Source organism: Liolophura sinensis, chromosome 9, assembly GCF_032854445.1.
Source record: "Liolophura sinensis isolate JHLJ2023 chromosome 9, CUHK_Ljap_v2, whole genome shotgun sequence".
Lineage (NCBI taxonomy): Eukaryota > Metazoa > Mollusca > Polyplacophora > Chitonida > Chitonidae > Liolophura > Liolophura sinensis.
The window spans coordinates 14,343,962-14,368,435 of NC_088303.1; the positions used below are offsets into that span (position 1 = coordinate 14,343,962).

The following is a 24,474-nucleotide window of genomic DNA, read 5'->3' on the forward strand; positions in this document are numbered from 1 at the left end:
TTACAAGCAAGTTACGCGTGCAGAGAACTAACATGGCGGCGGAAACAAATATTTCCCGCTACGTTAGTTGAACTTTGGCTTAGTTTATCTATGTCAGGTGGTAAGAGCTGCTTATTGTGCACCAAAGGAAAGGTTAACAACCACCTATTCATTGGAACCGATTTAAGGGTCCGATATTGTGATTGCTTTTTCGGTTTAGCTAAAAATGAAACGGTAGTTAGGGAAGCTCATCTCAACAACATCAACAACGTGTTCCAGCATGAACTGACTGTCCGTTCATCTGATGCAACGGACGAAAACTGTTTGTGGATTTTACTCTCTAACATCAGTTGATAACTCGGCATTGACGATTTTCTCCAAACTTTTAAGCATTCGCCTGTGTGGGAGAAATGTGCTTTCCATTTCGATTGACAGTTTAATGAACAGCTTTTGCGTGTAATTTTGGGAGATCCAACGGCAAACATGACTCGTGGAATCACTGGCCTAGTGCCCGCACGCTTCTTGACAATAATTGCTCACTTAGTTATTGTCATTATGATATTTTGGTCAAGGGTAAGTAAACCGAACTCTCGTCAAGCAAAATGAACAGTTTAGTGAAAATTTAATAATTCTGACACAAAGAGTATAAATGAATGTTTTTTGCTAAGATTAGAACTCGACGTCAGTTATTCTCCAGTCTGTCTCTTTCCCTAGCAAAAAGATACTTTTTTCTGCTTGAATAAGAAATCAAGCAATGTTGAAGTATCTTTCAAAGGTAATCACGTAAATGATTCACAACTGTATGTCTGTGGAATCATGTGCTGTTGACGTGGAACTAAAACCACAAAATGTCATGGTATGCTGATGGCAAATACAAAAATGTCATAGTAAAAAATCATGTGATGTTAAGTCACATATGAACAAGTTGTCATGACTCACATCTTACTGCATGTGTAGTAATTTTCATGATTCAGTTGTTATGTTCATTTATTTATTTGTTTGGTGTTTGACACCTTACTCAAGAATATTTCACTCATGACGGTGGCCATCATGGTGGGAGAAAACGTAATGTCCATCTGCAATATGATCACATATGGTCAGAGAGGAAGCCAGCATGAACTGGACGAACTCTAGTGATCACATTGGAGAGAGGCTCCTGTGTCATTGTGCCAAACTGGCACGCTAACCACTCGTGTTATTGGGGGACAGTTATGTTAACAGGATTGTGTTATTTTGTTATATTTCACTGATACAAATTTCGATGCACACCTAATGGCTCCCCATTGTTAAATTGTTAAGTACGACGTGAAATCCTAAGTATGCATGCATGCATACATACATACATACATACATACATACATACACATTTCAGTGGACTAACCAATTTACGAAACATTTTTTCCAGGAATAATTAAGTTATATTTGATATATTTCTCTTTATTAATTTACTGAAAACTATGGATACTAGTAATTATTCCTCCATTTCTTCCAGGATGAAAACATAAAGATGTGTTTGCCAGAAAGTTACACATCAGAACAGTACAGACTGAAAGATACGCAGTAAGGAAATACATATGCTTTCTTTCTATTCAGTTTTAATTACTTGTCTTAAATGTTGACAGATTCATGATGATATATGTATGTTATTACTATATGGTATTTCATTGTGTCTGTCTATTACCATAATAACTCAAAATGAAATGACGTAGATTGTTTGTTTAGGATTGAAATATGATGTATTAGTGAATTATGGAAAGTATAATGGAATGTAGAATGTAACCTTGAGACTTTCTAATTGTGGTTAACAGTATGACCCTTTTAACCCTGGTTTTACATGCTGGTACTCTTGTTGTAAGGAACTGTGTAAAGTTGGTAAAATGAAATGAGAGGCAAATAAAACACATCAAGGATAGTGTGCATTTTTCAAATGTTTCACATCAATGATATACACCATTTCATTGATGTAAAGCTAAACTGGTGAAGAGAGATTGATACATGTCCATTTTCTCGCTACCATAAAGATCCAGTATATGTGAACACTGTATGATGTACAGGTACCATAAGTTTTGTTTTATTTTTACACTTGCATTTACTTCAGTTTGATTTGGCTGGTATGCTTTGCTTTGTGTTTCAGGTTAATTGTGGGGTTGTCAGTATCACTTGGGTTCTTTGCCCTGGAGTTAATTGGCTTTTTGGGCGGAATCACAATGTTCATGCCTTTCCAGAGCCTACTCTGTATCCTTTGTCAGTGGGGCGTTAAGTTTACCAATTAAGTGTATTGCAAGAGTATATGTCCGTGTTCTTCTGTGTATAGATGTATATCTTAATACATTTCTTCCCACCATAATGCTGGCCGCTACCTTATAAGTGAAATATTCTTGAGTATGGTGCAAACAACAATAAAATAAATATTATATCTTAATACATGTATAATAAAACTGCGCTGTTAGTGTTCGTCTGGAAAATAATGTCCTGCATAGTAGCAATGGTGCTGTTGCATGTTCATAGTACTGTACCAGGAAATTCCCTCACCTCATTACCCCCCCCCCCCCCACTCCTTTTATTTTAAAGGGGTGGGAAGCTTTTATTGTGTATGGCTAGGAAAAATCATTCAAGGTATAAATAGACAACACTGTAATTGATTACATAGAAATGCACTCCATGTAGGAATGACCAGTACAAAGGTAAGAAATAAGTCCAGCTTCAGAGATGATACAATGAAGATCACACGCACAAGTCAACTTGAAAGTGTCAGTTGCAGCATTAGTGAGTTTCAGAGGCTTCATTTGCTTTTTGTAGAAGTTGACCGCACAAAGGCAGCCCATATCAGAATAACATGTTGAAGTAAAGATAAATAAGAAATCATTTGGGATGCAAATCAGACAACTGGAAAGTGTGCACCTGAAGGCTGGTCATGCGTAGATCTATTGCTTGAGATTGTTTTTCTTGTAGTAAAAGTCTTTCCTTGTGTTAAAAGACTTTGCTTGAATATTTTACCATAACCAGTGGGGGATCGCATTATGTATTCATATATTATAATCCTCTATTAAATTTACATTTAATAAGCTGATTCAATCTCATCATATATTTATAATGTCACTGTTGACCTTGACCTTGATGTCCAGCGACCTGCGTGCACTGCGGAGCGGCTGTCGCGCTCTCCTACTACCTATTTGATGCTTGGCCGTGTGACTCCTACTGGTATATCTTTGGATTTTGTAACGCCTTCCCAGCCTTCACAGAGATTATCACCATGGTGGGCGTGTTGTGGTTGAAGAAAGGATTATAAGATTGTATACACATCTACTCAGAAAAGTGAACTGTTGTAAAACATGTAAAATTGAAAGTTGGTTTGAAATTTTAAACCAGCTTTTGTTTAAGCCATCGCAAGTACATGGCTGCTATCAGGAGAAAAAAGTCATCATTCTGCACTTTTCTGTCAGATCAAGGTTCACATAAAATAGATGCACATAGTACGGCCTAAAAGGTGTCTGGGGACATAAGGAACATGACACAGGATGGCTGTAGGTATATCAGTTTAGTTTTGCAGGTAGTGCTCAGCATTTATTATAGCTACGTAGTCATGTTGCAGGTGATACCATTGTCTTTGGCTTGAAGATGTGTTTTATCTTCAACATTGTCATATGCACAAAGATTTACCAGAACCAGCTACAGTCAGAACTTTTGGTCATAAATATTATACTGTGGTCTGTGGCTAATACATTGTAGCATTTATATTAATTGTACGTTCTCAGCTTTTTTGACTCTCAACAGACATCTTTGAAAGCATCTTCATTAATGCTGTATTTGACCTAACATTTCAGCACTAAAAGTAATAGTTTATTACCTAATATCTAAAGGTGCACTTTTTGTGGTCAAGTACAGTAGGCTTTTATAGGCACTTTAAAACCGTGAATGTGTGGCAGAGTTACAGATTTGCAGTATAGGGGTATAAGTGCTTTATTCAGTGTCAGCAATGTGGTCATCACATTAAAAAAACTTGCATGCTTTGCATAATAGTAGAGCCTACATGCATGCATGCATTATGGAAATGACTTAGACTTTTTGGTCTGTTTTGACTCGGTTGGTGTACATGAACCCACCCTCATGCTTGGTTTGCCTGTAACTGTTTCTTGTGAACTCTCCATTAACCCAGTAGTATTGTAGAAATGATTACACAAACATGTACATTTGTTTTGTGGGAGAGAACATAAATATGAAATTTGAAATTTCACTGTCATATAAGATATGTTGTAAATATTATTTGTATAGATTTTTATAATAAAATATTTATACGTGTCACATGAATATCATCTTCATTGTTAAATAGTAACTAGAAGATATATAGTCATTGTTCTTGCTGCATTGATTTACAAGATGAGTACAACTGCAGCTCTGATAAAAAAAAAAAAAAAAATGGCGGATTTAGATGGACATGGTATAACGGGCCATCAGTGGTTTACGTAATGTCACACAGGAACAGCCAGGCCTTAGGCCCATAAGGTTACGCGTTTGAATACAGCTTGGGCTGCTTCATCAGTAGTGATTTTGGCAGTATGTGGAATGTCTCACAGTAACTGCTTCTTCAGTAGTTTTATGTTGGGAGGGGTGAAGGGAAGAGGTTTCCTATTGGCTCTCCTTTTTTCTCCTGCCATAACCCTGATTTTCGTCATCTATGTAAGTGGAAAATTCTTAAATTTGACATTAAACAATCAATCAAAAAAGTGTACATGTAATATACATATCATGCTCTTTTTCAGGAGCGGGATTTGAACAAGTAGTTTAGGCACCCGCTTTTTTAATCTCTAGGTCCCACAAGATGCGTGTTCCATTCCGTTCATGGAAATGGTATTTTCCAAATTCCCACGCTTGTGTTGTTCTAATGGACATTGTTTGATTGCTCTGGAAGATCTTGCTAGTAACATTAATCATTCAAAACATGCTTGTGAATGTAATAAGATGGTGGGGAAGTTGACTGAGTGTAAGCATTGCCCACACTTTTTATTGCATTTTCCTGTGCTCTGACAGTAAGGTCATGTGTCATTTCTAGTCACTTGTGAGGCAGCTACCGCCACCCATAAACGGGAGTAAAATATAAATACAAGCGAAATGTTCCCAAGTATGGTGTTAATCCCTAATTGAATGAAATGAATAAATCCTCTGTCAGTGCAATAATATTCCAGATCAACGAATTCTGATGGTCATCTATCATTAAACAGAGCTTTGACAAAACGTATGTCATGCCTCATTGTCAAGATTAAAACATGTTCTCCTGAGGTACTAACACGGCTGGCCAAAACTTAAATACACTGATCAACAGCACTACAGGTATGTGGGATTCAGGCATAATGCCTAGGATCCACTCTTTAAAATCCACACTTTAGCTTAGGTACATGTAGGCCTATGTCGGGTAGCAGAGTGTTTCGAGATTGGAAATTGTTTCTTACTCTGTCGGGATTGGTGAATTTGATGAAGGGTTACATGTTAAATTCTTCCTAAAAGTGAAATTGTCACGCTTTTCTGACCCAAGCAATATAAATGTGTATCTTTTATTTTGCAACAAAAACACTTGTGTGCACTGGAGAAAACATAAATTGGCCACATGTGCAACTCTTATGGGGACAGTTGTGTGATGTATACATGTATGACAACTTTAAAGTGATTGTGTAAAGATTAACACTAATTTTCACTTGGTTTCTGTCTTTGCACAAAGATAACTAGCCACTCCCTATGCTGACTTGTCGCTTTCTAGATCTAAAGTAAAATCTGCTTCCAGCTTATCTGATGAGAGAAAGGATTGAAATGTAATGATTCAATTCACTAAAAGTAAGAAATATGCTGGCATTGAGTGTTACTTCTGCTGTAGTATTAAGCGACAAGTCTAAAGTGAGCTGCAAGCCTGCGTCTTCTTGTAGATCTGATGCACCAGATGTCTTTACATACCTAAATTTTGGTTAGCTTCATTATCGGAAGACCTGGGATCAAACCCCCGACTTGACTTCAAAAATGGTGCATCTTGTTGCCTTGCTTGGTGCTCAGCACTGAGAGGTTAAAGCAAAGAAACATGACTGGTTGGCCAGGTGTCAGTATAAATGTGAATGGGTGAGGTGTCGTGTCTGGTGTCTTCAGCATGATACTTCACTGGCTGCAGCAGTCACCCTTTCACACACACAAACACCAAATAACTTCTCGTGGTCATATGACTAAAATAACATTTTCTACCATAAGGCAAATGGAAATTTTCATTGACAGCATTGTAGATAGCCAGTACATTCCACACTTCAATGAAATAAGGACAAAACAACATATGGGAGATTCCATTTGTTCAGTTTTCATTACATAATAACTCCCCATATTTTAGCAATGATTCTTCATTTCCTACCATATCCATGTACGATAACAAAGTATGAAGTAACACATGATCTGGGCTTAATATGCAGTTTATACATCAAGAACAACTTGCCGTAAACTATTTGGCAAATGTTCATTAAAAATCAGGATAATGAATATTTCATACGCAAGATTATTACATGAGTATATGAAGTATCAATTTAAATATGCAAACTAAACATGACTGATTGTAAGTGTGTGTACTTACATGTAAAACACAGTATACATGTACTTGTATATGGCTTGGAGTAAAAAAGGCAGGCTACTTTTATTACTGTAATTCTTCAACCTTTGTGCATGTTTGCAATGTGTCTATTCAAGCATATTCTGAAGGCATTTGTCTGTGTACTGATAATATTATACTTTTCGTGAAGCCCTGAAATTGGACCATCCAACCAATGTAGTTTGTCTACAAAATCAAATGAAAAATGTGCATAACTTGTACTGAAAGTTGCTCTTTCATATAAGAAAAGGGTGAGGAATTAGGGCAAACTGTGGAAAAAGGGAGAGCAGGATTTGTCCTCAGACTGCCAGTGACAATGTCAAGCCAAAAATGTGATTTCTACCTGTTTGAAAGTAAGGTACACAGTTGTGACAAAAAGTTCAAAAACCATTAACCTGCTTACTGCACCTGTGATCCATCCAACAAACCATGTTGTCTTCTGAAATTTATTTTGGAAACTAAATTACACGAAAGTCAATACTACTTGCCTTTACACTGATAATTTTTTTAGTAGCAAACCAATGTTTTTTATGCACATGTACATGCATTATAAAACTATAAGTCCTTTAGTCAAACTCTTCCCATGCTAGATTATGTTTGTACATTTCAAAGGCTTTGTCGTGTGGGGCTAATGACAAAGCATCCTTAGGGAAACTAACACCTGTCACACTAAGGTCAACATGTTCTCTCTGGAGATCAAGCGTGAAAAATTCCATCAGATCTGGCTCTTCTAAGTCCTGAAAACAGATAAAACGCAAATGTCTGTAAAACATGTTAAATGTACAAAATCAATTATCCATGCCATTTTACATAGTGCAAGGTATCTAAACCTGTCTTTAATTTCGTATATATGTATCTAGAGTATTGGTAATGTTGGGGCATTGTTTCTACCATTCTATCTGGCATTGCTTCACAGCTATTTGACATAAAGCCTTAAACTTGATATACATATCATCAAATGGCCTGCATGAACTGTTGTACTAGCATCGTCAAATCTCATGAACCTAACACCATCAGGACATACAAGCAAAAATGCAAGTTAAATCTTCTACAAGAAATTGAAGCCAGATAATGAGGTAAGAGTGCACCAGCCATATCTTGATTTATGAAAAAATACGCCAGCTATCAAAACAATTATTACATACATTTTTTTCATCTGATGTGTATTTGCTGACACTTTCTTGTACCTTCGATTTGGTGTCCCTTTTGTTTTTTCCACCACTATGCTTAACCTTTGACCTTTGGTCCCGTTCCACTTGAGATATGATGTCACTAATGGGAACCTCTAAAGGAGCAAGTCCCTGGAAGACATCGCCTTGAGTGTTCACACGCAAAGCTGCCTGTAGAATATAGCACAGCTTTTAATTAATTATAAGTCTCTACAAGAAAACCTTCTGATTAAGAGAAGTGGGGTTGTTTGTTTTCAGATGACAACGTTTACAAATATCTTATTTCAGAAAGCTCCTGTTGGGGGCTATTTCACCAAAAGAAAACCTTCATTTTACTCTGAAAGCTGTGTCTGAACCACTACTTCGGGTTGCTTTTGGTACAAGTCACAGTGCTCATCCAGAAGTGAATGAACTTCAAACAGAAAAAAAATTATCAGTGCATCACAAGATAAATGTAAACGAAAGAGAGTTCATTAACAACAAAATTAACAGAAATGTTGCTCTTGGGCAAATAATTGCAGCACACAGGACATGCAATGGTTACCTTCTCATTAATTCCAGTTCTCAAGGCTTCTGACTTCTCTAAGGTTTCCCTTACAGCTTTGGCTACATCAGGTCTTTGAGATGCTAAATCTTTCATTTCATTTCCAAGCCTCAAGGTACTATTATATTCTGGACGTTCAAAAGCACTAGAAAGTAAAATATCACTGTCCTGTTCCTCATTGTCTTTAAACGGAAAGTTGTACTCTGTAACTACTGGGCTTTCTTCTTGTTCCCTCCTAACAGGGGAATCATCACACAGCTGTTTTTGTATTAAAGTTTCATCTCCCTTGGAAAATTTCAGGGGCTTATCTTTTAACTTTGCCTTTTTCTTTTTGCCATCAGTTGAGCAAGTAGTTTTAATGTCAGTGATTTGTGTATCTTTCAAAGCAGGATAAGAGTTTAGAGAGTATGCGTAGACCTGAGGAATTTCTTTATGCTGTTTACTATTGTGTAAAGGTGGCCCAACAGAGTCTCCGAGGCATTCACAAGAAGTTTTATCAGGTGTATCTGATTTGCCTTTAATACAGGCATCAGGGGACTTTTCAAGTTCAGATTCACTACTTGATGCCACATCAAAACGAACTTTGCGTTCAGTTTTGTCTTTTACATCCGTTTTGAAATTGCTCCTGGCAAAGGGTACTCTTTTCTCTGGGGTGAGGCCAAGGTCCGGATCAGGAGCGCATAGCTCTGGTGTGTGAACTGACTGCCACTGGTGAAATGAAGGGGGCAGCTGAGAACTAGGCGTTGTATCAGTGTCTAAATCCTCATGGAACTCTGAAAACTGAGAAATTTCCAGATCATCTGTTCCAGATGTGTAGTCAGTGTACTTGTTTAACATTGATGGTACTCCGTTAAGGATTCCCTTGTCCCAGAAATGTGTTTGGGTCAATGATGCTGGCAACTGATGAGGTACTGACTCATTGCCATGGAAACCCAAGTAAGAAGCCATCTTACGTTCTGTGGATATAATTAATGAAAGTTATTATTAAATACCTTTTGTTCAAAAAAGTAAATATAACACACCATGAAGATAATTAACAATATAATGAATTTATATATTTATTTCATTGTTGTTAGGTGCTACACCCAAGAAGTTTTAACTTTATATATGAAGATACTTTTCTCAGGCAATTTTATGAGTGGATGAAGCCATAGTGCACACATTAACCCGTTTGGCAAGTTACTGAAAAAAACTTAACATGTATGACATGCAGACTTGCATGTCATCTTTGCACAAGACAACTTATCCCCATGGGTGTAGTTTCCCGCGTATAGTCACCAAGGTCTCACAAACAATGAAAGTGGTTAGAAGTTAACAACTGTCTCTCCAAGGGTGGGATAGAACATACATGTATGTGGTATAGGCCATCAAGTATAAATTAGCACCCAGTTCCTATGTACTGCAAGGTCTAGCAGCATTTCAACTAGTCCAAGTTTGATATGGTGTTTGGCTTCACAAAATTTTGTTCCGCCAAGGAGGCCCTAAACCAACATCAGGGCGCTCCATATAAAAACTTTTAAATGGAGCCTGTTCTGAGGTTGGTTTTGGGTCATCCATGGCCGAACAAAATTTTGTCAAACCAGCTAATGTCAGAGCAATCTCAGACTACATTTCAACTAAACAACATGGAGATTCTTTGATATGTGAATGTGGACGATTGTGTGTTCACTAAAAGGTACTAGTCTGGAGTAAAATGACATTAATAAAAAGGTTTACCAAGCACTTGGACACACACTGACAGATGGAAAGGAAACATGCTATATCTGTCCACCCATTATATTGGAAAGGGAATAATAAAAAACATCCTCTATGAGAGTGAAAATTTATGACTTTTTGACATTAATTTTTGTGATCATGTTACTCAACTGTTTTATGATGTATACAATGTTGCTGTCATTATGTGGGAGACAATTCAGTTTTTGGTTAAAAATCTGAAACAAAACCTGAATCACCGAAAACTGTACATAGTATATTGTATTGTAGTTACTCTGTACACGCAGGCTTACATGTCTGTACCTGCTCACTGAGCCAAGTCGAGTTGTGGAACTTGAGTCTTTGGAGCCAGTTATGGCTTGATTACGAGCACTAAACACCGGTGAAAATAGCATGCACTCCTTGTGTTTCAACATTAATAGTTTTTCCAGTGATGTAACTTACCTTAGCTTAGCATTCTGGAATGCATGTTTGAAATTTAGAGGCGCAGTAAAGCAAAGGCAATTTCATCTACTGTGACACACGCTCAAGAATTCATTTTCACCGCCATATTTGTTTTCAGTTGACAACGGAAATGACCGGCAAGAACCGAAGAATCATGGATAAACTCGTACATTTCTGGATTTATATAATATGTCCTTTTATAAAGCAAGGTGCGCAAGTTCCGGTCAAAGCAACACAGCAGCCGAACTTTTACGTAAATCAACACGATGGCTTCTTCGTTGAGGGGCTTGACGAAAGTTCTACCGGGAAAACAAGCTATAGTATCGCTTGTTCAGGTAATTAATGATTTCTGTCGTCGCCTAATTGTTACTCTGGTGGAAACAGCACGACCTTGGGTTGACTGAAATGGGCAGATGTGATTATTTTGACAGCTCTTGGTCTTCACCATGAAATGACCTTGCTGTGAAAATATCATGTTTGTAGGAAATACTGAGTTGTGGTCGTGTTTTTTTTTTCTACCCACAAAAGTATTTCTCTAGATTAAACAATGATTTTCTCTAGATTTTGCACTGAATACTGTTTAAAAACAGACCGCCCTTACTTCCAGTTATAGGAATACTCGCATGTAAACAACGAGATAAACTGAACAAATACCGAACCAGTCAAATTGTTATTGTCCCTTTGAGTATCTGAAACAACAGTGTTTCTGAATATGCTTGGTGGTTCAGAGCTTGAAGTTCATGTTACATGAATACAGAGGTTATGTAAACTGAGTGTTAGATAATCATAATATTGATCAAAAAATCGCATACATGCATGGGTGAGAGAGTCAATAGGGTATGTTTACATGTATGATAATATTATGCATCTACAATGCTTTTCAACTTATTATATTTGCTGTTTTCAATACTTTGGGGTACGTTTCGTAACACTAATAATGTTAACAGTCCAAAGCACATAATTCTTCCCAAAATGTACCATGGTATGCAGTATGTAATAGGGTGAAAACTTTGATTGTATATACCTTCTTGTTCCTCCTCTTGTTACAAGTTTGCCGGGCCTTGTCTTCCCCAGGTGGGACCTCCGTGGCTCAGTTGGTTAGTGTGCTAGCGCAGCGTAATGACCCAGGAGTCTCTCACCCATGCGGTCGCTGTGAGTTCAAGTCCAGTTCATGCTGGCTTCCTATGCCGTACGTGGGAAGGTCTGCCAGCAACCTGCGGATGGTCGTGGGTTTCCCCCGGGCTGTGCCCGGTTTCCACCCACCAAAATGCTGGCCGCCGTCGTATAAGTGAAATATTCTTGAGTATGGCGTAAAACACCAGTCAAATAAATAAATAAATCTTCCCCAGGTGATCAGCAGTGGGTGATCTGTCCCTCTTGGGAGTCCATGTATTTTATGATTTTGTTGTTTATATCTCTGACTCTGAGTCAAGCTGAATAGACTATAGACTCAATCACCTAAATAATATGACAGATATTTTTGGTTGAAGAAACAGTTTGGATATGGCATGTAGTCAAGTTTTGTGTAATGGCCTAACTGACTCCAATAGCAGACCTATAGCAGTCTGATAATATGAGGTGGGACTTGAATGGATAGAGATGTTTTGTGCTTCAAATATGGATGGCTTCAAATATTTAACAGTGAATTCTCTGATTTTACAGACAAGATGTGCCCAGACTGCAGCCTCTGCAAACCCTGACATCCAGCCCAGGATGAAGCAGTTCTCCATTTACAGATGGGTAAGGATAAATATAAAGAACTATAACCCATAGGTCTATAATGTATAATAGCCACATGTATGTGATTATGAAATTTCGCTTTCTTATTCAAGAAGTGGACTGAAATGTAAAGGTTTTCACAGGCTGTCAACAAGAAGGTTTTTACTTTGTGGGGACAGCTATCAGATATTTCAAACCACTTTTCATAAGTTTTCTGTTCTTTGGTTACAAATTCATCAAATGTCATGGCTTGATGTATCCTTCTATCTGCCTACAACTGCCAGGTGCCAACTAAATAGCATCTATTCCCATCATTTTGTTACTTGTGTAGTGTTCTGTTTTAACTTGGTTTTCTCCTGCACAGGACCCTGACAAGCCTGGTGACAAGCCCCACATGCAGACCTATGATGTGGACCTGAACAGCTGTGGGCCCATGATCCTTGATGCTCTTATCAAAATCAAGAATGAGATTGACCCTACACTGTCCTTCCGCAGATCGTGCCGCGAGGGAATATGTGGATCATGTGCCATGAATATTGGTGGAACCAACACCCTTGCCTGTATTTGGTAGGTGCAATACTCAGGAGTCAACCAGAATTTATATATTTGTTTATTTAACATTTTTTGCGAAATATGATGGACCGGTTGATAGATGGAGAAAATCAAAATACCGCTGCCCTTTGCCAGGTATCTGAGAAACGTCCTGACTTAAAATCCATATCTGAAGTAGAGAGAGATTGAATTAAGTCTGCAATCCCAGTCCTAGACACTTCTGTGGAATGACCAAGTGGGTGCGCCACCCTTCCAAATGTTCACATCGTATATGTATTGCAAATGCCATAGCATGGATAGTAAGTATGCAGTGTAGTTTCCTTTTTGTTGTTCTGAAGAATGGAAGTTTTTCTTTGTCTGAAATACTAATGTTATAGTTCAACAAATGATTTATTCAAATTGTTATCTTATTGACTTTCTATTTTCACAGCAAAATTGATGAAAGCAGTAAAGCTACCAAGGTGTACCCCCTACCCCACATGTATGTGATCAAAGATCTGGTTCCTGTGAGTATTTTTAGCATAGAATTGTAGTCTTCAATCATGTCAATGATCTTCTCAGTTTTGACGTTAAGATCTGGAGATCAAATCTAGATTTCATCACATTATGTTTTGTCTTTTGTCCAGTATATCCTTTGGGCTTCACCCAGTTTACATACATTTTCTTTTGAGAGATACATACCAAATAAGTTCATAACTGTTATAATTGTTAGCAATATTTTATACATATATGTGATGATATATACTTGTCAGTGTTATAAATATGTTTTTCTTTTGTTTTTTCATTTTGTTTCAGGACATGAATAACTTTTATGCTCAGTATGCTTCCATAGAACCCTATTTAAAGAAGAAGGATAGCAATGATGCTGACATTGGGAAGGAGTCTTATCTACAGAGTGTGGAGGACAGAGCCAAGCTGGTTAGTTTTAATGTGCAGATCAACCATCCTGTAACTAGTTTGTTATTTGTATATTGAAATGAATGCATGGTCAGCATGTTTCTAATAGAATCGGATGGTATATCATCGTAATAAGAAAAACATTATATTGTGTTTTAGGGGAAATCTTGTATGAGGGTATTCTGTATGTAGTACTCTCTCCGCCTCACCTGTACATCCTTATCGTGTGTTTTAGGATGGCCTGTATGAGTGTATTCTTTGCGCCTGCTGTAGCACCTCCTGCCCTAGTTACTGGTGGAACAGTGACAAATACCTTGGACCAGCTGTTTTACTTCAGGCCTACAGGTAAACTTGTGTGCCAGTAGCCTGGAATCCATCAGAGGTCATAGGAATGTTGCTGTAGATTTGGTGTATTCTCCAATGACAGCTACTTGTATGAATGTCGATGTCAAAAGGAGCTTTTAGCACTGCAGGTAAAAATATGGGTATTAGGCACATCATCCTTTTCAAGGAATCTGTTTACTGCCTTCCACATTAAGTAGCATGATGACTCTATTCCAGTGAAGGGATTCAACCATAGGAAAAAAAAACACATGCAGGGCCATTGAGGCTGAATTCATCTAAACTTTGTAAATACCTGCCACTTGCTTGTGTTGACCATACCAGAAAAGAGTAGTCACATGGAGTCAGAGGAGAACCAGGTTCAAAGTAACCGCCTCACTAGATTTCCCAGCACTGTTTGTTTAGGAAAGAATCTCGGAATCCTATACATGAATCTCTCCCATGCCATATGTAGTTGACACACTGTACTACTTCTCCACTTTCATGTATTTGTGTGTGTTGTGCATAGAGATACATGTATGCTTGACTGGCAAGAATACTTCTTTGTTGTTCAAATCCTGCTAGATTGGGTGCATCTTTTCATCAAGAGGTTTGATTTGTATTGGGTGAGGTATGATGGATTTTCCTTTGCTATGTCTGTTTTTTCCACCCATTAATATGGCCATGTTTTCTTTCTACACTAAAGTGAAGTATTCTTCAGTTCAGTGTTAAAGCTAATTAAATAAATTGACTGGTCAGTGTGGTGTTCACATGGGTCGGGCATGTTACCTACTGTATTGGGCATGGTACCAGTTAGAGAGGAATGTATTTACCGTGTGAGAATGTCTGCCTTTTACAGAATGTGATATGTGTAATATGGATGAAAAAATGCTGACATTCAGCGACATTAACTGTGAACTGAAACACTTTCAGTTTTCACAATGATCGATGGCAACAGGCTTTTTCTGTTATTCTTTAGATTTTGGAGTATTACTTAAGACATTCTTGGTCAGATGAAGGAACCAAGGCAAATCTGACATCATAACATTCCAAAATCCAAGGGAAGCTAGTCATGTCATTTTGAAGAAATTAAAGACCTTTAAGATTGGTGTGGTTTATTTCTTGCCAGTGTTAGCTGCTAATTGCATGCATGTGTACAAAATAGTAGAAAAGTGTGACGCAATCTTGGCCTTTAACTTTTACAAAGAAAACCTTTCACCTTTAAACACCAAGGAAAGTGCAGTCCATATATTCAGTGCTGTTTGTTGTGGATTTTGTCTTTTCATCAGATGGATGATTGACTCTCGAGATGATTACACGGCTGAGCGTCTGTCCATCATGAATGACAAATTCTCAGTGTTTCGTTGTCACACCATTATGAACTGTACCAAAACTTGCCCCAAGGTAAGATGAATGTTAATTACACATTAGCATAATTCTGATCATAGCTTTACTATTGATATTTGGGTTTTTCAGATGGATTATTATCATACAGTGTATGTGGCTTTTATTTTTAGTCAGTGTTTTGGATAAGATGGCGAGCTTATTACATTTTTGATCTCGAGAGAACTGAAGTGTGCAACTGCCCTGGTCAGGGGTTCAATTTACTGCCTGTCTTGGTATGACTAACATTCCTGAAGTGGTGTTCAGGCATAATCATTCATTCATTCATCCATTCATTTGGCTCCTGGAAGATCAAAGGCATAGCTGAATGAATCTGTGTAGGCCAAGCCGCCGAAGGCGGACATGATGATACATGTATTTCCTCTACAGTTTCTGCAACTTCTGAAAGGCATACGTGGCGTAAGCCCCACTGTGAGGAGTATGGAATTGGTCCAACAATTACTCTGTGCATTGGACTAAAGAAAGTGTATCCAAAACTCAGCAGCTTTGGAAGGTTGAACATGGAAAGGAGAAAAAAAATAATCATCAGAATATTGGCACATTTTGTGTAACTAAATTATGTTTTCTTCATTTCAGGGACTAAACCCTGGGTTGGCTATAGCTGAAGTCAAGAAGCTTTTGGTGTCCTACAATAAGACCGTTGCTCATGCTTAGTAGAAAATGTGAAATAAGACTATGACTTTCGAGAAGAGTTTTTCAAAAGCCTTTGAAAGCCAGTTGATTAATGTTTTTCAAATTATGATGAACCAAAAGAGAAAGATAAAAAGACTGAAATAATGGCTAAATGTTTGTTAAAGGCTAATATATTGTTATAGTAATAACTGTTTACATGTTTATGTATATGTTGCAGCACTCTGTACAAACTTTTAATGTTTTGTTGTGGACTTGTAAGCACATGTATTATTCTCCTTTTAACATTTCTGTTAAGCGAACTCAAACACTTCATATTAGAAACCTATCTCCCCTTAAGCAATTAGCATGCTGGCCTGCCATGTATTTTTGAATTGTCTGAACATGTGGTAAAGTTCTCCAGATCTTTTGAATACATCTTCTTTGTCACACCATTTAAATGTTGAACAAGGAAGAAGATTCATGGGGTTGTAAAGCTATGAAGGGTGATGGATATTTAAAGAAAGGGTGATTGTTCAGAAAAGAAGAGGTGAAAAAGTGAGGGTGTTACAAGAACAGTTCAACATGTTCAAGGTAGAAATTCCATGTACATTGTTCAACCTGAGACAATATCCCTAAAAAAATGTAGATGTGACATTTCGTGTATTTACTGTTGTACAGAAATGACGGTGATGTACATTACAGGAATGCACCATGTCCAGAATTTATTATGCAATGTAGAGACATAATAAAATTTATATGGCATCTATGTTTTGTTTTTTATGTGTACATCTCATTGGCTATTCAGCTCACTTTGTATGTTCCCCATGCACTCTCTGTGATAGAGCCTCGGTGACAATAAGTACCTGTTTAGGCAGTATAATGTTCATTGAAGTCAATTGTTATCCACGAATATGGTGTGCATGAACACCTGTACACCATACATGCAAAAGTTTGTTGATAACTTGCAAAATGTCGGGTTGGGGCACTCTGATTTCCTCCAACTGACTGCCATTCTGTAAGTCCTTAAACAGAGCGCTCTGGTAACTCTGAGATGGTATTTGAGACAGAAGTTCCTTAATTTTATGGATTTACTTTAAGCATCTCCTACAAGCCATCAAACAGAAAATGGGCTAATGCTGTACCATTTGCCATAGAAACATCCTGGAAGAGATCATAAACCTGACCAAAAATATTAAAGAATACGACTATATGGGGTCCAATAGTTGTGGCTAAAATGATCCAACAAGTTCATCTGAGCTAAGATCAAATAACTTGCAATTTGACAGCCACTTGTATATATGATTGCAGACTTCGTGTAGTTTGACTAGTTGACGTCCCCAATCGAGTTATCTCCCCTCTTTTACCAGTCTTTAGCGTCGCGCGTGGGAGACCGACGGTTTTAGCAGACGATTCTGGGGAAGACGCTGTAAGTGTGTCGAACGCTACTCAACTTCTGTCTTTCAGACCGAAATCATATACTTGTGACAGTTGCTGGAAATTAACCAACGTAAGTATACATTCTTTAGAATGTTAAAGACAAGTGCTTACGTAATATTTAGTCATATAAAATAATGATGGCGGCGTTTGTTAGATCACTAAGAATGTGGCGTTGCCGTGTTTATGAAAAGGTAATTTTTTTAAGTATAACCCGCAGAAAAGAAATGTGAGCATATTTTTGTTTGACCCAGTTGAACTTAACCTCTGATTCGGCATCATTTTCTCTTTAGTGAACTATGTTGATGAGACTTTTGACACCTTAACTTACACGTTTTGTCTGGAGTTCCCGAAACTCTGCACAGTGTGCACGGCGCTAACATTTTGTGACAGTTACATACATGGCGTACTTGGCAATGATTGCTAACGCAGCTCTTTGCCTATAAAAGTTTTTGAGTGTAAGAGAGAAAATATATTATCAGAAAGATCAGATTGTTTTAAGGGCAGAAAATGTGATGCTAACTACGCTAGCATGACAAGTTTATGTCATAAAGTGTACGTTATAAAACGTTGGATAGTACTATGTATACTGTTTCTTGTGTTTTAGTATACACCATGTCACCAACTCTGAACTTGAGTATGCTTGAATGCTTTGTGACTTGAACATAGGTTCATTAGTATTTGACTTACAGAAGTTCTCATCTTTATGTAGCACAAATGTTCTAACACTAACTATCTACATAAATCAATATCACAGATAATGTAGGCCTAACCCTAAAATAAGCAAAATGTATTACATGTAAAGTAAGTGTGATAAATTTTATCATCCACCTGAAGTGATGTATGTATTTTGCAATGTCTTTTATGAATGCAATCATATATCCTAATTTCTTAAAAGCTAGACTTTGTCAACAGAAAAAGGTGAGGTTATGACAGCTTTCGTCCAAAATAAGGGAGCCCATAGAAATGCGCACACACACAACCACTAAAGACATTGATAATAATAAAATTGAATGACAAGAATGGGTTGTGGCATAGTTTATTTACCTCAATTTGTAACCTAAAATGCCATAAAGCATTTAGAGTTCTCTTACACTACTTGACTATCTTATTTTCATTAGTGCAAAGTAATTTTTTCAGTTAAACTGAAAAGTAACTTAAAGGTGAGAATTACATTCATGATAACTGATGGTGGATGATACAAGACAACCCTTCAGTGTAAGGAATATTTTTGGCTGATTCAAGACAACCATTCAATGTAATGAATACTTCTATCACAGGTTTTGATATATAATGGTATTACACGTCATTGAGGTGAATTAAAGGTCCTAATAACAGCATGGCATTCCAATTCCATGTATCATTTTACACCAACAGTGCAAGTTTTGTTCAGTCTTTTCAGTCAATTTAAAAAAAGCCAACTGCTTAAAAGTAGTTATTTTATGAAGTATCATGGGGTATTTACACAATAGTTTGCAGAAGTTTTTCTCTTATTCTTGAATGCCTGAGTCTGACAAAAGTTATGGAAAGATATTTGTCAGGGATGACTTGAAAAGTCCTGAGTGTGTCATGTATTACATTCCTACTAAGTTAATCTTTTTTTTTTTTCAAGTGACACATTTTGGTTCATTCTGACTGATTAATCCATCTTATACCACCCCTTAAATGTTGGTATCTGATCAAAAGTATCATTTTAATTTGTCTATTTGCTTCTGAAAGTGCATTTTTACAGGCCAAAATTTAGGTGAAATACAGCACTCATTTGTAAGAAGAAAAACAAATTATATTTTTTACATTATGTATTACAACATATGATGTTTATTTCATTACTAATTTAGTAAGGAATGGAAGGAGTGTATTGAACATTCAGTAACTTAATAAATCAAAAAGTTGAAACTTGACACCACTAGTGTTGTATACAGTTGATGAAAGTCAAGGAAAAATCATTACGATCTGTTGAATGATCGTACAAAGTTTTTCTTTACTCCCAGGTGCCCTGTTGCTGAGGAATTCATACACCATGGCAATGAAAAGAACAGCATCAGACATCCTGGCTGATCAGCACTGGAAGCGGAGAATACTGAGTAATGAAACATCCTACTTGCGTCAAACCGAACCATCTGTTGATGCAAGCGCAAACAGACACAATAGATTGGATAGCGGAAAAATGTCCGTGCCAGAAGGCTCTGACCTATATTCATGCCAAACAGATCAAGTGAGCTCTGCTGAACACAATAGTCAAACTACGAGCAAGTGTCATGAGGTCATTTTTGAAATTCAGGATGTTCCCCTAGCAGAGGTGACAGGCACCAGTGTTGAAAATGGTTCAGGGAAAGACCAGTTACATACTGAGAAATGGGACCAAACCTCCATGGACTTTGAGAACAATCAACAAGCTGTCTCCCCGTCCTTATTAGGACTGTCAGAGAATCCAAAAAGGGTTGTTCCCTTGGAATCTGAGACATTGGACAGCACCACATGTACGTCAGGGAACATCTTGTTTGTGAAAGAAGATCCGGTGTGTGAGACACTGATCATTGTCCCTGCAGGGTCTGAAGACTGCAAGGGAGAGGTGTCACCCCTAGAAAACGAAGACTCAATCACAGAAGATGCTGACCAGGATTGTCTCTCTCTGCAAGCACAAGACAGTCAGGTAATAGGTGAAGTCAGCACCAGTTGTCCAGCGCCGATATCCAATAACATTGAAACGGATGACACTGCCATGAATCAGTCAGAAGATAAGTGTTTAGCAAATTCAGTTCCGCAAGCTGATCGAAACCCAGATTTACAGAATCTCGCTCTAGATTCTGTGAGTGGTTCTGTTAGTGAGCAAAATGCTGAAAACATTCTTGTAACTAATGGTGCTGCTTCTAACCAGCTTATCCATGAAGCCAGCCTTGATGCACAGTCAGCCAACGATTTGCAAGCCAACATCCATAGTGTACAATATATGCATGATGCCCAAAATGCGAGTAAGAATGCACAGGAAAATCCCGTGGTTTCCTGCAAAGCTCCTCCTGAAGAGCCGAGTGTCACAACTTCCAAACTGCAACCAAATGTCACAGTAGAGGCCTTTGTTCCTGTGTCACAGACAACTTTTGTGAATGGTGTAGCAGAATCTGTGAAAAGATTTCAAGACACAGCACAGCCTGCCATGGCGGAGCAATGTTGCCAGGTTTTCCAGACACCAGAAGTGCCCCAAGCTTCCAACTCTGACCAACCTGTAACTTCCGCTGCAGAGTACGCCAACTCAAGCTCAGAAATTAATACTGAAATGCATGAAGTGCCACCAGGAGCAAGAACTGTTCCAGTGATGCCTCCCCAAATTCCCTGGCAAATGAACCCGACCTCCCAGCTTTCAAGTGCATGTAATAGCACAGAAGGAATTCCCGTTCATATTTCAAATACAATGAACTATTGTGCTTCTGAGCAACACCCGATGGCCAAGAGTGGTTTTGTATCTCATGCCAATCACTGTGCAGGTTATCCAGGAACTCCTCGACCTCAGTTTATTGAACAAGGCAATGCAATGAACTACCAGCATTTCATGACTCATGAACAGCAAGTGCACACTCAACTAAACACTAACGGCCAACTGCAAATTAGCCAGCCACAAGTTGGAAGTACTGTGCCTCCAATGCAGAATCCAGCAAGCCAACAGTACACAAGTCAACCTGTCGCTCAACCAAATCCTACAAATGTTCATGCTTACAGAAAAAATGAAGGATCATTCGTCTCACAGCAGAGGTCTCCCCATGCCTCTCACGTATCGGAGGGACTTGATCACTGCGCTACTAGTCTTTTCCATCCTGGAGATTTCATGCAGAACACCAATGGTAACTCTTCCACTGGATTCCACAGGCAGCTGCCAGAGTTAATGCTTCACAACAGTGACCTGGGTGGATATGAGGCAACTAAAGACAACTTTTATGGGATGAATCAAAATATTGCTCCAAATAATGGCAACTTCCACCCTCGACAGGCTTTGACCCAAATGAATGTACCACACCAGTACTGGTCTGCGCAACGCCATGGAACTCCCATATGCTCCACCAAGCCATATGGACCACCACGACACTACAGGCCAGCACCATACACATTCCCTGCTTGCATCTGCACTGGCTCGCCTGTAAATATGCCAGCTTGCAGAAACTGCCGCATGGGACATAGTAATCTACCCTCTGCAACCAGACATCCAAGAAGCTTTAACAGTTCTTACACTGAATATACATGCAGAGGAGATCATAAAGTCTTCCCCCGGAGGAGTGCATCCTGCTTCCACATTGGCCAACAGACACCTGATTGTTCCCTACATGCTGATAATGAGATGTCTCCAATAACCCCATCCTTCACCCCAAAAAGCAGGCAAAGGCAGATGGGTGATTTTAGCGCTGAAGGAGTCAGATTTCATAACAAAGATTTTCAAAGTAACAGCTGGCACTCTGCCTTCTCTCATTCCTCTGATTTCTCCAGCGATTCTGACAGCCCAATGATAATGTCTCGTGCTCAGCCTGGGCTAGGATGCACAGGTGATATGAACTCGCTTGGAGAGAGACAGGTACCAGAGAACTCTTTGTCCAATCCAAATAACCCCGTCTTTAAAAACCTACCTCCCCCTGGACTCCAAAGAACAAAGTTCCTCGTGTCCACCTACATAGATTACCTGGTTGAGGAGAATGAGCGGATCACTGACATGTCCAAAGCGTTCACTCCACCCACCTACCTGTTTCTGGAGGAGGAGCAGTATGTACTGCAGGCTCACAAAGAGGAGGTGCCATTCCCTTCCAATCGCTTCTCCAGGTGGATAAAACAGTACTTCCCTCAGGTTGATGCCATTTCTGTCCCAGAGGGAAAGTCAAAAGAAAACAGCACCAACATTAGCAGGCTTAACCTGTCGGAGAAGAGCTTTGATGAGTTTGCTCACACTGTCTTTTTTGGTTGTCAGGATATGCAGGACAAAGGAAAAGCTGTGCCAGTGCATGCTCCAGTTCAGAAAATTGCAGAAAATCCAGCAATCATGACAGTTGCTCAACCACAACCTCAAGCTGCAACAGGAAATTAGCATTGCATGTATCGTATGATGAACATCTGTTAGTTACATTCTGCTTTGCAATGACTTGAGTAAAAAGGATCAGGGTATGCACACTTCCATATTATCTGTAAATCTCAAGCAACACCAAACACCACCCCTAAAATTAGCATTGGGCCATTTTTGCAGATTTCTGCTTTTGTTGAATAAGCATGGGATGCTTTGTTGTTCTTTTAGACTGCTGGTTGTTATTTGAATTTTCAACTCTTTTTTTCCACTGTTAAAGTTATAATGTTCATGTTTGATACTGGGTTTTCTTTATACTTTCTGGTGTCAAGTGCACTGAATGTGTTGAATTTTAATGTGATGGAAACACATACATACATACATACATAACTACATGTAGAACACGAGGAAAAAAGAAAGCAGGACAAGTGCTCTCACCATATATTCAAGAAAATATATGTGTACGTTTATACAGAGGTAAATGTAATGTTTTCTTCTGAAGCCAAAATAACTTGTTAATGTGAAATTGTGCAGACTGGTGCACACTATCTAGTACAGTTAATATCTACATGCTATCACAGCTGGGCATGATACACAAAGTGTCTGAGAGTTTTTCTTTATATTAATTTGATATAAACTTTGAGAAAAAGCAATGTACATGTATATGAAATTCCAAGATGCATGCCATTCATCTGCGTGTCATTTTTCTTTTTAAATATATTCAGTATGGTATTTCTATTTTCTAAGAGGAATGAGACATTTGTTATTTATATCAAGGTGGTCATAATAAGGTTTTGTTTTGCTACTTTTTTGGAATGATGACTAGCTTCCAATATGCTGTAGCAGTTTAAAATGTGTTGTTTGGTTTTACCAATGGACTGAATATCGTCAAAACTTAGTACTTGTTGACTACAAGTATACCATGTAATGCGAAGCTAGAATGTTGTCTGCCACTGTGCAAGTGAAGGGGAGACTATGGGAATGTTGTACCGAACCGTTATCCGACGTAATATACATATTACATTGTACAGCAAGAGGTAAATTGGCGCGAATTTCACGACAGGTTTAAGACAGTCATGACCAAATGCAAAATCGTTATGATCAATGACGTCATGTTTACGACATTCTTTGAAGTTTTTAAGAACTTTTAAAGAATGATAACGATTTTTCGCACACTGTTTACGACAGACTTATAAATAATTTTGAGTGCCTTATAACACTGTGCGAATCTACATGAACCATTACAATCATTTTTACGAATGAGCATGACATGAATCTTCACTTCACAAAGTTGTTGTGACTTTTGTCTGTAATCTGATTGGCAAGCTTCTGGACATTTCCTTCGCTTTACATCCGAGAAGCTTTGTATCCATTCGTAATGATGTGTTGTTGTCAAGACCATTCTTAATTCTACTGTAAGTATATCATCAATTTATATTCATTCGCAAGTATTTTGTGTCTATTCTGCATTAATCGGCTGATTTTGAGAATCGTTATGACATAGCAATGCTTCCAGAATAATTACGTTACCTTGACGATTGCTGCCGACAGATTCGCAAATATTTACATAGCTGTTAAGAATGTTTATAAAAATACATCCAGTTACAAAATTTTGGAAATTGTAGAAAAATTGTAGAAAAATAGAACATGAATTCATTATAAACACTTGCAAATCAATATGAAAAACCACAAATGCGAAACACGACAACATTGTCAATTCATAACGGTTCGGCAGAACATTTGTCTAGGTGGGAATGGGGCTTAATACATGCTGTAGCCTTCAAGACCTAAAGGTACATACATGTGGGAGAATGGTACACAAGAGTGAAGTGTTTTGCTTTTATTTAGACTATTCATGACCTGTTTGTCATACATTTAGTTAACAAGCATGGCAAGGTTTGAATAAAGTTTGATTTGATACATATAATTGGATATGAAGTACTGGTATTAATTGGTTGAGAAATAGTTCATTGAGCCATTGATTGATCCAGAATTCATGAAATAACAGATCATTGCAGTGATTGTTTAAGGTTCCTAC

The 24,474-nt window shown here is 38.1% G+C and overlaps 4 protein-coding genes across 4 annotated transcripts; 3 read left to right on the plus strand and 1 right to left on the minus strand.

The window, feature by feature from the left end:
- The first annotated feature begins 28 nt into the window (after positions 1-28).
- LOC135475382 (transmembrane protein 107-like) lies at positions 29-4,274 on the plus strand. The gene is made up of 4 exons (XM_064755254.1): positions 29-552; positions 1,472-1,539; positions 2,114-2,214; positions 3,105-4,274. The coding sequence occupies exons 1-4, from the start codon at positions 463-465 to the stop codon at positions 3,266-3,268; spliced, it is 423 nt and encodes a 140-aa protein (XP_064611324.1). The 5' UTR covers positions 29-462; the 3' UTR covers positions 3,269-4,274.
- A 2,884-nt stretch (positions 4,275-7,158) lies between these two features.
- On the minus strand, positions 7,159-10,580 carry LOC135475622 (uncharacterized). Its single transcript, XM_064755552.1, has 4 exons — positions 10,463-10,580; positions 8,306-9,261; positions 7,738-7,932; positions 7,159-7,356 (listed from the first exon to the last, which is right to left on the minus strand). Exons 2-4 carry the CDS (start codon positions 9,251-9,253, stop codon positions 7,159-7,161), a joined length of 1,341 nt encoding a protein of 446 aa, XP_064611622.1. The 5' UTR covers positions 9,254-9,261; positions 10,463-10,580.
- A 92-nt stretch (positions 10,581-10,672) lies between these two features.
- On the plus strand, positions 10,673-16,726 carry LOC135475076 (succinate dehydrogenase [ubiquinone] iron-sulfur subunit, mitochondrial-like). Its single transcript, XM_064754820.1, has 8 exons — positions 10,673-10,797; positions 12,125-12,202; positions 12,546-12,748; positions 13,164-13,239; positions 13,529-13,651; positions 13,866-13,975; positions 15,241-15,355; positions 15,932-16,726. The coding sequence occupies exons 1-8, from the start codon at positions 10,729-10,731 to the stop codon at positions 16,007-16,009; spliced, it is 852 nt and encodes a 283-aa protein (XP_064610890.1). The 5' UTR covers positions 10,673-10,728; the 3' UTR covers positions 16,010-16,726.
- Positions 16,727-17,094: 368 nt separating this feature from the next.
- LOC135474927 (uncharacterized) lies at positions 17,095-24,352 on the plus strand. Its single transcript, XM_064754619.1, has 2 exons — positions 17,095-17,474; positions 19,393-24,352. The coding sequence occupies exon 2, from the start codon at positions 19,422-19,424 to the stop codon at positions 22,461-22,463; it is 3,042 nt and encodes a 1,013-aa protein (XP_064610689.1). The 5' UTR covers positions 17,095-17,474; positions 19,393-19,421; the 3' UTR covers positions 22,464-24,352.
- The last annotated feature ends 122 nt before the right edge of the window (positions 24,353-24,474 follow it).